General features: G+C 43.5%; 1 protein-coding gene across 1 annotated transcript in view; it reads right to left on the bottom strand.

The window, feature by feature from the left end:
- xylt2 (xylosyltransferase II) overlaps positions 1-13,159 on the bottom strand; it is an 87,433-nt gene that overhangs the window by 26,639 nt on the left and 47,635 nt on the right. The window contains exons 4-7 of the mRNA XM_078225463.1: positions 12,669-12,871; positions 8,459-8,539; positions 2,921-3,137; positions 1,001-1,177 (exon numbers count right to left, since the gene is read on the bottom strand). Coding sequence (XP_078081589.1) covers positions 1,001-1,177; positions 2,921-3,137; positions 8,459-8,539; positions 12,669-12,871 — 678 coding nt within the window. The remainder of the gene's footprint in view (positions 1-1,000; positions 1,178-2,920; positions 3,138-8,458; positions 8,540-12,668; positions 12,872-13,159) is intronic.

Below are 13,159 nucleotides of genomic sequence, written 5' to 3' on the forward strand. Positions count from 1 at the left end.
AGGACATACATCCTCTCTCTCCAGCACTGCAATGTTCTCTTTAAACAATACTGAGACTCCCTCCTACTTTCTTTCCTTCCCTATTTTTCCTGAACACCTCGTTTTCTGAGCTATTTAGCACCTACTCATGTCCTTTGACAATTGGATGTACAATTTTATGCCCTTCCTACCAGCCAAACCTCTCTCTGGAGGGATAAGGGGACTTAAAATTCCAGCCAATGTTATAACAGTTAATAATCAGCCACGTAAGGGTGGGACTGGAGACAGAGCAGTTAAGTATGGCAGGTTTTCTTTCCTGTGGAACACTAGTGAATCAACTGCATTTTTAAGCCCTTCCCCCACACACACACAACAGCCGCATGGTCAGTTCACCATGGTTCCTCCATAGCATCTCCCAAACCTATAACCTCTACCATCTGGGCGCAGACATCAGGCGAATGGAAACACCACCACTTGCAAGTTCCCCTCCAAATCACACATCATCCTGAAAAATACTGTCACCGACTCAAAATCCAGGGGCTCTCACAGCACCATAGGGGCACCTTCATCTACAACCATTAAAGCACCACTCTTTTATCTGGAAGACGTGCTGGTTAGGTGCATTGAGCTGAAAATGCGCCGGAGTGTGGCAACTAGGGGAATTTCACAGTAACTTCATTGCAGTGTTAATGTAAGCCTTGCTTGTGACTAATAAATAAACCTTTACTTTCTAAAGGGCAACTAAGGATCGGCAACAAATGGCAGCCTTGTCAGCGACGTCCACAACCCACAAAGGAATAAAAAATATTTTAACTGATATCAGTTTTGTACTTCCAGAACCATTCAAATTCTCAAACTGGGATTTGAACTCATGCCCTCCAGATTACTAGACCAGTTACAGAACTGCTACGTTGCTATACCTGTAATGTGCTTTGCTGCATCAACCCAATGCTTCCACTGAAACTAGTTCCTCCCTATGAAAGGTGTGGATGCTCAGACAGACAGAAGAGTCCCTCTTTACCTGAAGTCTTATGAAGTCTTGTGGCTTGAAGTCGTTTGGTGAGCAGCCGCACCAATCCACAATGTGCTTGTATTGGCACTTGCAGCCAAGTTTTCGGTTCCAGTTGGTGACTCGCAGGTTGTTGTCCACCAGTGTCTCACACATGTGGCTGTTCTCCAGCACTGTGTGGAAGAAGGACTATAGAATGGAGGAGATAACAAAAGGTCACTGACAAAACACAAACAGTGGACTCCAAGCTCAGGGGATCCCCATTATCACCCTGTGCAAATAGTTGGGCATTCTAGTGCAGTATCAGTCCTTCAACAGTGTGGGTAAGCCCAAGTATTAATCAACTAGAGGTTAAAAGGGAGTTCAAAACATAAAATGAGAATGAGAAAAAGAGCAGGTGCTAATTCCCACCACACTTCATTGTGGGCCTGAGCTTTTAATTGCTGTTTGTGATCAAGATCAAAAGTTTATAATAGAATCCATCTTATACAAAAGTATATTTATGCTGAATTCCATTTTACATCGAGTTCTATAGTTAAAATATTTGAAGGCAGGGAGACTGTGAAAGCAATTGACAACGTGTGCGTGCAAAGGTTACTATAGCATTCTCAAAGGCTCGTGTTCGTACATAAATTGGTTTCATTTCAACAGCTGGCAGCCCTTGATAATCCAAACAACAATGTAACTTCAGGATCTTAATACTTATCATGCCAGGAATCTCTTGATAGAGGCCACCAACTTTTAAATTGTTTTATGGATTATTGGCATCACTAGCAATTAAAGCTAGATTTGTTGCGCATCCTTAATTGCCACCACCACCACCGCCTAGAAGCATTGCAGTCCATTTGGTATAGATACACCTACAGTCATGTTAGGAAGGGAGCTCCAGGATTTTGATCCAATGACAGTGAAAGAATGGCAATATCATTCCAAGTCAGAGACATATGTGGCTTGGAGGGGAACTTACAACTGATGGTGTCCCCGTGCGTCTGTAGCCCAGGTTCTTCTAGATGGTAGAGGCCGCAGGTGTGGAAGGTGCTGGCCAAGGAAGTTTGGAAAGCTGTTGCAGTGCACCTTGTAGATGGTACACACTGCTGTCATTGTACATCACTGCTGGTTGGACTGAATGTTTAAAGATAGAAGCACTGTAAGCTTGGTGTGATCATAACCATAAATGGAAGGGGATTTGAATGGGGGCATAAGTTGGATTGAGAGGGGACAGAGGCAGAGAAGGGAGACAGACAGTGAGTGAGAGAGACAGAGCAAGAAAAACAGACAGACAGAGAATGAGTGTGTGTCAGAGAGAGAGAGTGGGAGACAAAATAGTGCTCTTTCTACCTGATAATTATTTTAAGTTCCTCCCCTAAGTTCCTACCCTAGTCTATTATTTGTCCATTTCAGATACATGGCAGAAAGTTACATACATATGAGAAAGTACTTCCCACTCTAACCTTTCCATCTATCCTCAAAACGTTTAATGGGAAAATGTGGAAGAAGCTGGATTTGATTTATTATTGTCACATGGATTAGTATACAGTGAAAAGTATTGTTTCTTGCGCACCATACAAAGCATACTGTTCATAGAGAAGGAAAGGAGAGAGCGCAGAATGTAGTGTTACAGTCATAGCTAGGGTGTAGAGAAAGATCAACTTAATGCAAGGTAGGTCCATTCAAAAGTCTGATGGCAGCAGGGAAGAAGCTGGTCTTGAGTCGGTTGATGTATGAACTCAGACTTTTGTATCTTTTTGCCGATGGAAGCTTTACTCTGAACCTAACTTGGCTGTACCTGGTACCTGCCCTGGGAGTTTGATACTAATGCTGGGTGCCTAAAATTGTAAGCTTTCTATTCTCGAGCACTAACACCCCCATCTTGGTGGGCACAGAACTGAGCACATTAGAAAAGGACAGACCTCTGTTGCTGCCAGCTCTCACCTCAGCTGGAAGTAGTGTGTACCAGTAGAATTGCTTTAGCTGAATAACCAACTCATCCTGCGTGTACACCACATAGTCAACAAACTTGTGAGTCAGAGCGAACCAGTCGGAACCACCGTCCACCACAATGCCTTCAGGAATCAGCCGGTCTCCAAGGCGCCACATGTGGTTGTCACATTCATGGAAAAGTCGATCTAACCCCTGCTTCTTGATGAACCTGTAATTAATAGGTAAATACATCTGAATTAGTGAACAAAGAAAACATGCACTTCTGTAGTGCTTTCCTTGATCTTGGGACATTCCAAAGTCCCTTACAGAATATTTTTGAATTGTTGTCACTGTTGTAATGTAGGAAACATGACAGCCAACGTACACAGAAGCTCCCATGACCAGCAATGAGATAAATGATCAGGTCAGTCCTTTCCAAGCTTTTATCATCCGTGGCCCCTAATGACTCAGGCTTTGTGAGGCTACAAGATTTGTTGAGCAGAAGGGGAGTGGGGAGGCTTCAGGTGTCATGCGGTAGAGTGTGGGAATGGGGAGTTTTAGTTCTTGACTTCGATTTGGGCGGGTGGGGCGGGGTGGGGTGGGGTGGGGGTGGGGGGGGGGCAGGATGGAGGGGGGCGGGGGAGAGGGTGCAGGATGGAGAAGCTGGAAAAGAGCTGGACGTCCAACAAAAGCAACACTGGCCTTTTTGCAGTGGCAATCAAACCTGAGAGAGCAATCTGCAACATCATTCCATCAACAAAAAGCTTCCAGTATCGACCCAATATCTCATCTCATGACCCACAGCTTGGAAGCCCCGAATCAGATAATCAGGTTCAGTGATATAGGTTGAAAAGCATACATTAGCCATGACATTAAGGAAAACTCCCCTGCTCTTCTGCAAATAGTTCCCTGGTATCATCTACACTGACCTGAGCAGGAATTCTTGGCTTATTGTTGCATCTGACAGACAGCGCCTCCAACACTGCAGTATTCACTCAATACTTCACTGTAGCGACAACCTGCTTACATACTTAAATCTCTGGATTGAAACTTGAACCCACAACCTTCTGAGTAAGATGCAGGAATTTTAATATTTGTCAGAAATACATATTTTGTGGTAAACCCAAGCCTGAACAAATCATGAATTAAAGTTCCCTGTTGGTTTGGCTGATAAACACATCATAAAGATCTGGGAGGCATCTGCATACAATATGAAGGGACAAAGAAACAAACCTGAAAATAAAACAAGAAAAAAAGAACCAGGATGGTGTGTTTCCTCCCTGGTGTCAGGGTCAAGGATGTCTCTGAGCGATTGCAGGACATTCTTAAGGGCGAAGGCAAACAGCCAGAGATCGTGGTACATATTGGTACCAACGACATAGGTAGGAAAAGGGATGAGGTCCTGAAATGTGACTATAGAGAGTTAGGCAGAAGGCTAAAGTGCAGGAACTCGAAGATAGTAATTTCAGGATTACTACCGCTGCCACGTGCTAGTGAGAGTATGAATAGGAGGATTGGGCAGATGAATGCCTGGCTTGAGAGCTGGGTAAACATAAGGAATAGTAAAGGTGGGACGTCATTTGTGGGAGTAGTTTATAGGCCCTCCTAACAGAAACCACACTGTACGACAGGGCATTCAGGACAAGGTGATGGGAGCTTGTGACAAAGGTTCAACAATAATCATGGGTGATTTCAATCTGCTTATAGGTTGGACGAATCAGGTTGGCAAAGGTTGCCTGGAGGGTGTGTTTGTTGAGTGTTTTTGAGTTGTTTCTTGGAGCAGCACATTCCACAGCCTCTCGGAGGAACTTTTTCTAGATCTGGTACTGTGCAACAAGGAGAATTAATGAATGACCTCATAGTAAAGGCACCCCTAGGTAGGTTGAATTTCGTATTCAGTTAAAGAGAGAAGAGTAGTCTAAGATGAGTGTTTTAAACTTAATTAAGGCAATTATGAGGGTAAGACGACAGAGCTGGTTAAAGTGAACTAGAAAATTAGGTTATGGGATAGGACAACAGAGATGCAGTGGTGGCCATTTAAGGACATACTTCATAACACTCAGCAAAGGTACATTTCACTGAGAAAGAAAGAAGCTGGAGGAAGGGCGCACTACCCACAGCTAACAAAGGAAATTAAAGATAGTGGGCCCAATTTTACCATTGCGTCGCGCCCGTTTTCAGGCATGAAAACTTGGTATGGTCGGGCGTGAGGCCATTAACATGATCCACGCCAGCGCAGATGCCCATTTTACCAAGGCCCGAAAATGGCCGCGATACAATTCGTGCCCAAAACAGGCACATTTGCATGCATTTAAATTGAATTAATGGGCTGCCCGCCCAACTTTACCAGCATTTCCTCCTTTACCATCGCGTTTGCGCGCCCAGATTCAGCACGAAACAGACCTGCTCGGTAAAGGTCTGTTTCGGGTGCTCCAGCTTCTGAAGAGGTAAGTTCAGAGCTTGCAACGGCTCTCTAACTCAGATCGGTGGTGGAGGGGGGGAGGGAGGCAGGTCAGATCGGTCTCTGGGGGGGGGGGGGTCAGATCTATCTCTGGTTGGGGGGGGTATCATTCTTTGGTGGATGGGGGTGGGAAGGGAGGCCAGATTGTTGTCTGGTGGTGGGGGGGGGTCATCATTCTCTGGTGCATTGGGGGGGGGGGGATTTGTTGTCTGGTGGTGGTGGCGGGAGGGTGGGGGGGGACAGAGGGAGGCCAGATCATTCTCTGGTGGTGGGGGGGGAAGGGGGTCCACTGCCACTCTGTGGGCGATCAGAGGGGGAGAAGGGGGGCAGAGGGTCGCGACTGGTCTGGATAGTGGGGAGGGGGGTGGGGTGGATAAGGGGGACAGTTATATTGTGGGGGGTGGGGCGATATCTGTGGGGGCCATCGCTCCCGCTTTTCACTCCCGGGCTGCTTTATCCGCTTTTTGCGGCCCAGGAGCTATGTGACAGGGGTGCGTTTTTCAAATTTTTTTTCTCACTTCGCACACGCAGTTCAGAGCTCCGATCGTTTCAGGCGCGATAAGCCCCGCCCACAGCACAATTCAGACTCGTGATTTTTTTTCAAGCTAAGTGTGTATGGCAGCGCCTGAGAGAAGATTTCCAATCTGAATTACGCCCAGATTCAGCACTCAGAATTAAAATGATAAAATCGGGCCCAGTATCATATTAAAAGAAAAAGTGTATAATTCCGTGAAGATTAGTGGCAGGTCAGAAGATCGCACAGAGTATAAAAACCAGCCAAGAATGACTAAAAGAATAATGAAGAGCGAGAGATTAGAGTATGGCAGAAAGCTAGCCAGAAATATAAAAACAGATAGTAAGAGTTTCTATAGTTATTTAAAAAGGAAGGGTAACTCAAGTGAGTGTTGGTCCTCTAGAGTGTGTGTCTGGGGAATTAATAGCAGATGAATTAAACCGATATTTTGCATTTGTCTTCACCGTAGAGAATACAAATAACTTCCCAGAAATAATTGTAAATTAAGAGTGAAAGAGAGGGGGGAGTTAAAACAATTACAACCATCAGGGAGAGGATACTGAGAAAATTATTAGAACTAAAAGCTGACAAAATCCTGGTGGGTTTCATCCTATGGTTTTAAAAGAAGAAACTGCTGAGATATTGGATGTATTGGGTTGATTTTCCACAATTTCCTAGATTCCAGAAAGGACATCAGAAAATAGTGAATGTGACTACTTTATTCAAGAAAGGAAGGAGGCAGAAAGCACAACACTGTAATCCGGTTAGTTTAACATGTCATGGGAAAAATACTGGAATCTATTATTTAAGAAGTTACTGCTGGATGCTTAGTAAATCTCAGTGCAATTAGGCAAAGTGAACATGGTTTTGTGAAAGGGAAATAGTGTTTGACAGATTTATTAGAGTTCCTTGAGGAACTAACAAGCAACTTGGATAAAGGGGAACCTGTACGCCACAAAGCTTCTCACAAAGTGCCACATTAAAGATTACTACATAAAATAAGAGCTCATGATGTGTAACATTAGCATGGATTGAAGATTAATCAACAGGAAACGAGCATAAATACGTCATTTTTGGGTTGACAAGACATAGCTGACTCTGAGGTGCAGAGATATCTGGTTGTCTTAGTACATGAATTACAAATAGTATGCGGGTACAGCAAGTGATTAAGACAGCAAATGGAATATTGTAATTTATTACGAGGGGCATGAATTACAGAAGTAGGGATGTTTTGCTACAGTTGTATAGGGCACTGGTGAGACCACATCGAGAGAATTGAGTACAGCTTTGGTTTCCTTATTTAAGGAAGGACATAATTGCATTAGCAGCTCAGAGAAGGTTCACTCAACTGATTCTTGGGATGAGGAGGTTGTCAAATGAGGAAAGCTTGAATACAGTAGGCCTGCATCCATTGCAGTTTAGAAGAATAAGGCGATCTTAGAAGAATCATGGAAGATTCTGAGGGACCTTGACAGAATGTTTCCCTTTGTGTGAGAGGCCAGAGCCAGGGGACACAGGTTAATAGTAAGAGGTTTCCTATATCAAATGGAGTTGAGGAGAAATTATTTCCCTTGAGTGTTGAGAGTCTGTGGAACTCTTTTTCCCCAGAGAATGGTAGAGGCATCATCATTAAATATTTTTAAGGCAAAGTTACATAAATTCCTGACTAACAATGAAGTCAGAATGTTGGCGGCAGGCAGGAAAGTGATGTTGAGGCCACAATCAAATCAGCCATGATCTTACTGAATGGTGGAGCAGATCTGAGTGCCAAATGGCCTATTACTGCTCCAAATTTGTATCTTCATACATTCACTTATTTGAGCTTCTAATGCTTACCATATTTCAATGTATAGCTGGGTCTGACCTTTTCTATATTGTTTTCTAACTTATACTCCTTTATAAGGCACCGAATTACCTGACATTAGAGATCAGTCTCACAACTCCTCTTTGCACCAGCTCTAGGGCTATGTCGCACGATGGCACAGTTGTTAGCACTGCTGCCTCACAACGCCAGGGATCCGGGTTCAATTCCAACCTTGGGTCACTGTCTGTGTGGAGTTTGTTGGCCATGCTAAATTGCCCCTTAGTGTCAGGGAGACTAGCTAGGGTAAATGCATGGGGTTATGGGGATAGGGCCTGGGTGGGATTATGGTCGTTGCAGACTCGATGGGCCGAATGGCCTCCCTCGGCACTGTAGGATTTCAATGATTCTCATCAGAGCACCGTGGTTTCAGCATAGCATCCAACTTAAACAGCAATACAGTTCAGCATTGCATTTATTCAGTTAATAGCTGCTCCACAGTGAAACACATTTAGTTCAGACCTATAAACAATCTTCATTCACCACAATCACTTGGACCCAGTTAAATTCTTCCAACATGCACGAGCAATCATGACCTGCATTATGGGTCTTGAGCTTTCATTTGGTTTTTTAACAAAAAATTTTAAACAGAGCAATCACCGCAATTCCTGCCACAGCTGGAGTGTTTCCACTGCACTCATACAGCACAGCACAGGAGTGTAACAGGGTTTGTTTGCCACAGCTTGCAGCAGTTGAACTAATTTTGGCTCCTACCTGGCATTATCCCGGCCATGAGATTTCAAGAAGTTTTTCTCTCTGTACCTGGAGAGGAATCGCACCAGCTCATCATTTGTCCTATAAAATTAAAGAATTGACATTGTAAGCAAATGTTTATAATCTCTTTACTTTGAAACGCCACTGTTGATACTGGTTACGTTATGCTGCTCAAGGTGAAGGATGTTTCTCTCTGCGCAGTTGCCTTCTGACTTGCTGAGTGTTTTCAACATTCCCTGTTTTAATACAGATTTTCAGGTTCCACAGCATTTTGCTTTTAAAGGATGTTAATATTGGGGAATAATTCAATTTACATTTCGATTAGCATAAAACTCACCCAGTTTGGATACCACACATGTCAGATACACTCCCAGGGCAAGTACAGTTTGGGTTAGATATAAAGTTTCCTTGACATTTTCCCATCAATTAAACTTAACCCCAATCAAGGAAGTGTGCTTTCAATGTAGGTTTCCACTTCTTATACCAGCCATCCTGACTGAGATTGCTAATGTAATGGTATATGAACTAACATAGAAGGAATTTGCTAACTGGCTTGATTACTTCTGCAGGGTGTCATCCATTGTATTAGATCTGCGGTTTCCAAACTCCGATCCGGAAGCAGCCCGCTTGCGGGCTAGATGTGGCCCGCGGGCCATAGTTTGGAGACCCCTGTATTAGATTAAAATCCAGTCACTGGATTGACTCAGTGAATAGAAATCAGCTGGGCCGTATCCCCCATGTCTACTGACTCATCAAACTGCAGTGAGAAACATTCACAGCCTGATAAGTCTTGGTATATTTGCTGATACACATCCTCAGACAATTCCAGCCTTCTGGCTTCTGTTAAAGCGCCAAGTGGCATGCCCTTGATGGCTATCATACTTTCATCTTTGTTTTTAAAGTCTTTGAACAAGATGTCAGCAGCAGCTATCATAGCCTTCTTGATAACTTTGCAATTGGTGAATGGTTTATGTTTGCCAGCAGATGGCTAATGTGAAAAGACATCTCCTTGCTGGTCTTGCCTTTAGCCACAGGTTTTGAAAAGAGTGACGATTGAGCTTTCATAATTCCCCTTAACTCCCCAACTTTCTTTGTCCTGTGATGCCGTTCCAAATTACCTCTTTTACTCAAGGCTACATTCTGTTGACAAATAAGGCAAATGGTCTTGCCTTTGACATTCGTAAATAGGAATTCACTTTCCCATTCCCGTTTGGAAATGGAAGATTTTTGCCCCCTGGGAGGTCCCTGGGTCCTTGCTCATCATTTTGTCTTCACCCAACTTAATCCATGTTTGGCATCTGAGAAAATCTTGTTGCCCAGGTCTCTCAGATTTTTGGCGCGGTTCGGCAGGCAATGAGCTGATTTACTCATCATCATGCGAATCTCATGTCTCACGCATTTTTGGCGTGGTTCAGCAGGCACTGAGCTGATTAGCTAGTCATTAAAGAATCCCAAGTCTCGTGCATTATTTGGCAGGCAATGACAATCGACTTTGAGACTCCGGGATTGTCCTGCCAATCGCGACTGACTATTTGGAGGCCATGGCTATATAGCAACAACAGATATACCCTCCAGGACCATACTCCAATGTTATATCTTAATGGACCTATACCTACTGTCAACTCTGAGTTGTATACAGAGACTCTGTGTTTTAATGAAGAAGTTTGTCTGAGCAGATTCGAATCTGGGCACTTTACAGACACACACAGTTATTCACTCATTTTCAACACCCAATGAAGTTTACATGTTAATGATTTTTTTATGCATTTCATACATTCCTTTTCCTCCACTTACTAACTTCTCCTCTCTTCCACTAAGTGCAGAAAGCAACGACCCAACTAGAAAACTTGGTCCCAGATCTGGTAATTATTTGCCCCCTGTCCTCTAACCAGCACAACTCTTCATCTCTCGGCACTGTTGGCTGCTCACAAACCGCAGCCTCACCACATCCTAGTTCCAACCATTGACCCTGGCCGCATTCCACCTTACGTTTTGGTTCCAGGAGTTCGAGCTGGCTTGACGTTACCATACTCTCGTTTTTGGACAGGTAGATAATTAACACAGTACCTATTATCAGTTTCAACCATAAGTTTTTCTGTCCATCTGATCCTCCTATCCACAGTTCTCTTGGTGCATTTCTGACAACACTAAATCCCACATCTTGATTTTTAAAAAAGTCACATGCCCCTCGAGACTTGTTCCAGTTTCTTGCTCCAACCACCAGTTATAAATCACTATTAAAGCTTCACCCTGGAGTTTTCATTTACTTTTGAGGTCCTTCATTTGTAATTCTGATCCCTTGCAATAAAAATGTGAACGTAGCAGAAAAACTCAATGATTCAAACTGATCTAATTGCTTCACAATTGTAAATAGTTCTGTCACATCCCCACCCAATCTTTTTCCAACAGAGACAGGACTCAGGGTAGCCTTTCTCCAAACATCATTCAATGTCCTATGTATATTCTCATGAGTAAAAATCCACCATCCAGGATTTGTCCAATGTTTACAGCTTTACATGGTATTACGCAGCAAACAACAAGCTTCAGACAAGTCAAACTTTGTTCAATATTGCCAATGATAGCAAGATTTGGGATACGTTAATTCACTCTGCTCTCAGGTCCCCTAATGTCCATTTGGATTAATGCATATGCCCAACACGATGTGAAGTTAGTGAGGGCAGTGGCTAGGGAAAAATATCAATTTTACCAGCCCTGCTAGAAACTGCATGTTGATGTAGAGAAAACAGGATCCAACGCAGTTGCAATGTGCCCTCACAGCCAAATACCCTGCTGCACATGAAGGATGGATGTGAATGAAGCACAGGGTGAAGCTGATCTTCGAGGAACAAAGGGAGGTAAGTGACAAAATAAATAAACGTATTAACAATGCCCAAAACTTGAGTGAAGCCCCAAAACAGCGGAATCCATTGTTAAATGATTAGCTGCTCTGAGTGATTGACGTGCTGATGCATTTGAAGCTGGGTCATCTGCTGACACCTTGGCTGGGTGTTAATTAGGCTAGGAAGAATTAAACAAAATAGGAACAAAAATGGCATCTCATCAACAGATAGACAAATACCTTGAGGGTCTCTCCAAGGATACTTTTTAGTCATCTTTCTGCATGATCTTGGCTCCTGATTCATTCCTTAGCTTTTGTCCATATTTGGCTAGATGCCAAGGGGAATATATTTCAGGTCAGCAACGTTAATGCCAGACCAATAAGTGAAGGTCCTGCCTGCATTACACCAATATTTAACATCGTTGTTTCCAGGTATGTTCTGTGTATGTTAATTTTAATGTCAGAGCACTCATGAGGAAAAGTGGCAACAACTGACTCTGGTGTTCAGGCAGGGTTGTTCCTTCACACCATCCTGCCACTGACATTAGCTCATAGAAATCATAGAAATCATAGAAACCCTACAGTGCAGAAGGAGGCCATTCGGCCCATCGAGTCTGCACCGACCACAATCCCACCCAGGCCCTACCCCCACATATTTACCCGCTAATCCCTCTAACCTACGCATCCCAGGACTCTAAGGGGCAATTTTTAACCTGGCCAATCAACCTAACCCGCAGGTTCAGAATGGCAAAAGTCACATTTAAAACTGTGTCTTCATTTTCACCCACATCTTCTCCTTCACTCCTGAATCATTAAATGATACAGGACAGAAAGACACTGGAGATATCCAATTAGTCACACTCCCACAACCCCTTGCTCATAGTTTTGCAAATTGTACCTTTTCAATTATCTATCCAATTTCATTTTGAAATCTATAATTAATCTGCTCCGTCTACCCTTTCAGAAAGTGCATTCCAGTACACAAAAACCCACTGTGTAAAATAAATCTCTTTGTCCCACTGGTTCTTTTGTCAATAACCCCTTCACCAACAGGGCACTTTGCTGCTTGGTTACAGATTCCACCACATATCCCGCCCATATCATCATCTTGATTAAGGATAGGTATACGAGCTTCCCACTATGAGAGAGAGACCTTGCTTAGATTTACTGTCTAAACTCACACATGATAAACTTGCTATGTGACAGACAGAAACCTGTCAGCACATGTGGTACCCCAGGGGAGATATGGAGCGTGGGAGGACAATGCTGCAGCTTTTCACAAAATTACATTGATGAAGGATCTGTATTACTCTCCATGACTCCAATCAGGAACTCATTCATTTCACCTGCTCATTATTCAGAGACACTGACCTGGTGGGGTAGTCAGTGGCACTCAGGTTGATGAAATAGTCCCACTCCCAGTCCGTCATTTCCAGCAGATCTTTCATGCAGTGCAGGTACATCTTCAGCAGACTGGCACCTCCCCAGATTGTAACCATCCGCCAGGGGGTTACCCGGATGTTTGGGTAATGCTGGGCCAGCTTCAATGTCTCTCTATGCAGGTAATCGGAACGCTGCAGGTTCAGAATGGCAAAAGTCACATTTAAAACTGAAATAATTGCACTCAATTTCTCAAATCCTGTGTCTTCATTTTCACCCACATCTTCTCCTTCACTCCTGAATCATTAAATGATACAGGACAGAAAGACACTGGAGATATCCAATTAGTCACACTCCCACAACCCCTTGCTCATAATTTTGCAAATTGTACCTTTTCAATTACCTATCCAATTTCATTTTGAAATCTATAATTAATCTGCTCCGTCTACCCTTTCAGAAAGTGCATTCCAGTACACAAAAAC

Source organism: Mustelus asterias, chromosome 12 (genome assembly GCF_964213995.1).
Source record: "Mustelus asterias chromosome 12, sMusAst1.hap1.1, whole genome shotgun sequence".
NCBI lineage: Eukaryota > Metazoa > Chordata > Chondrichthyes > Carcharhiniformes > Triakidae > Mustelus > Mustelus asterias.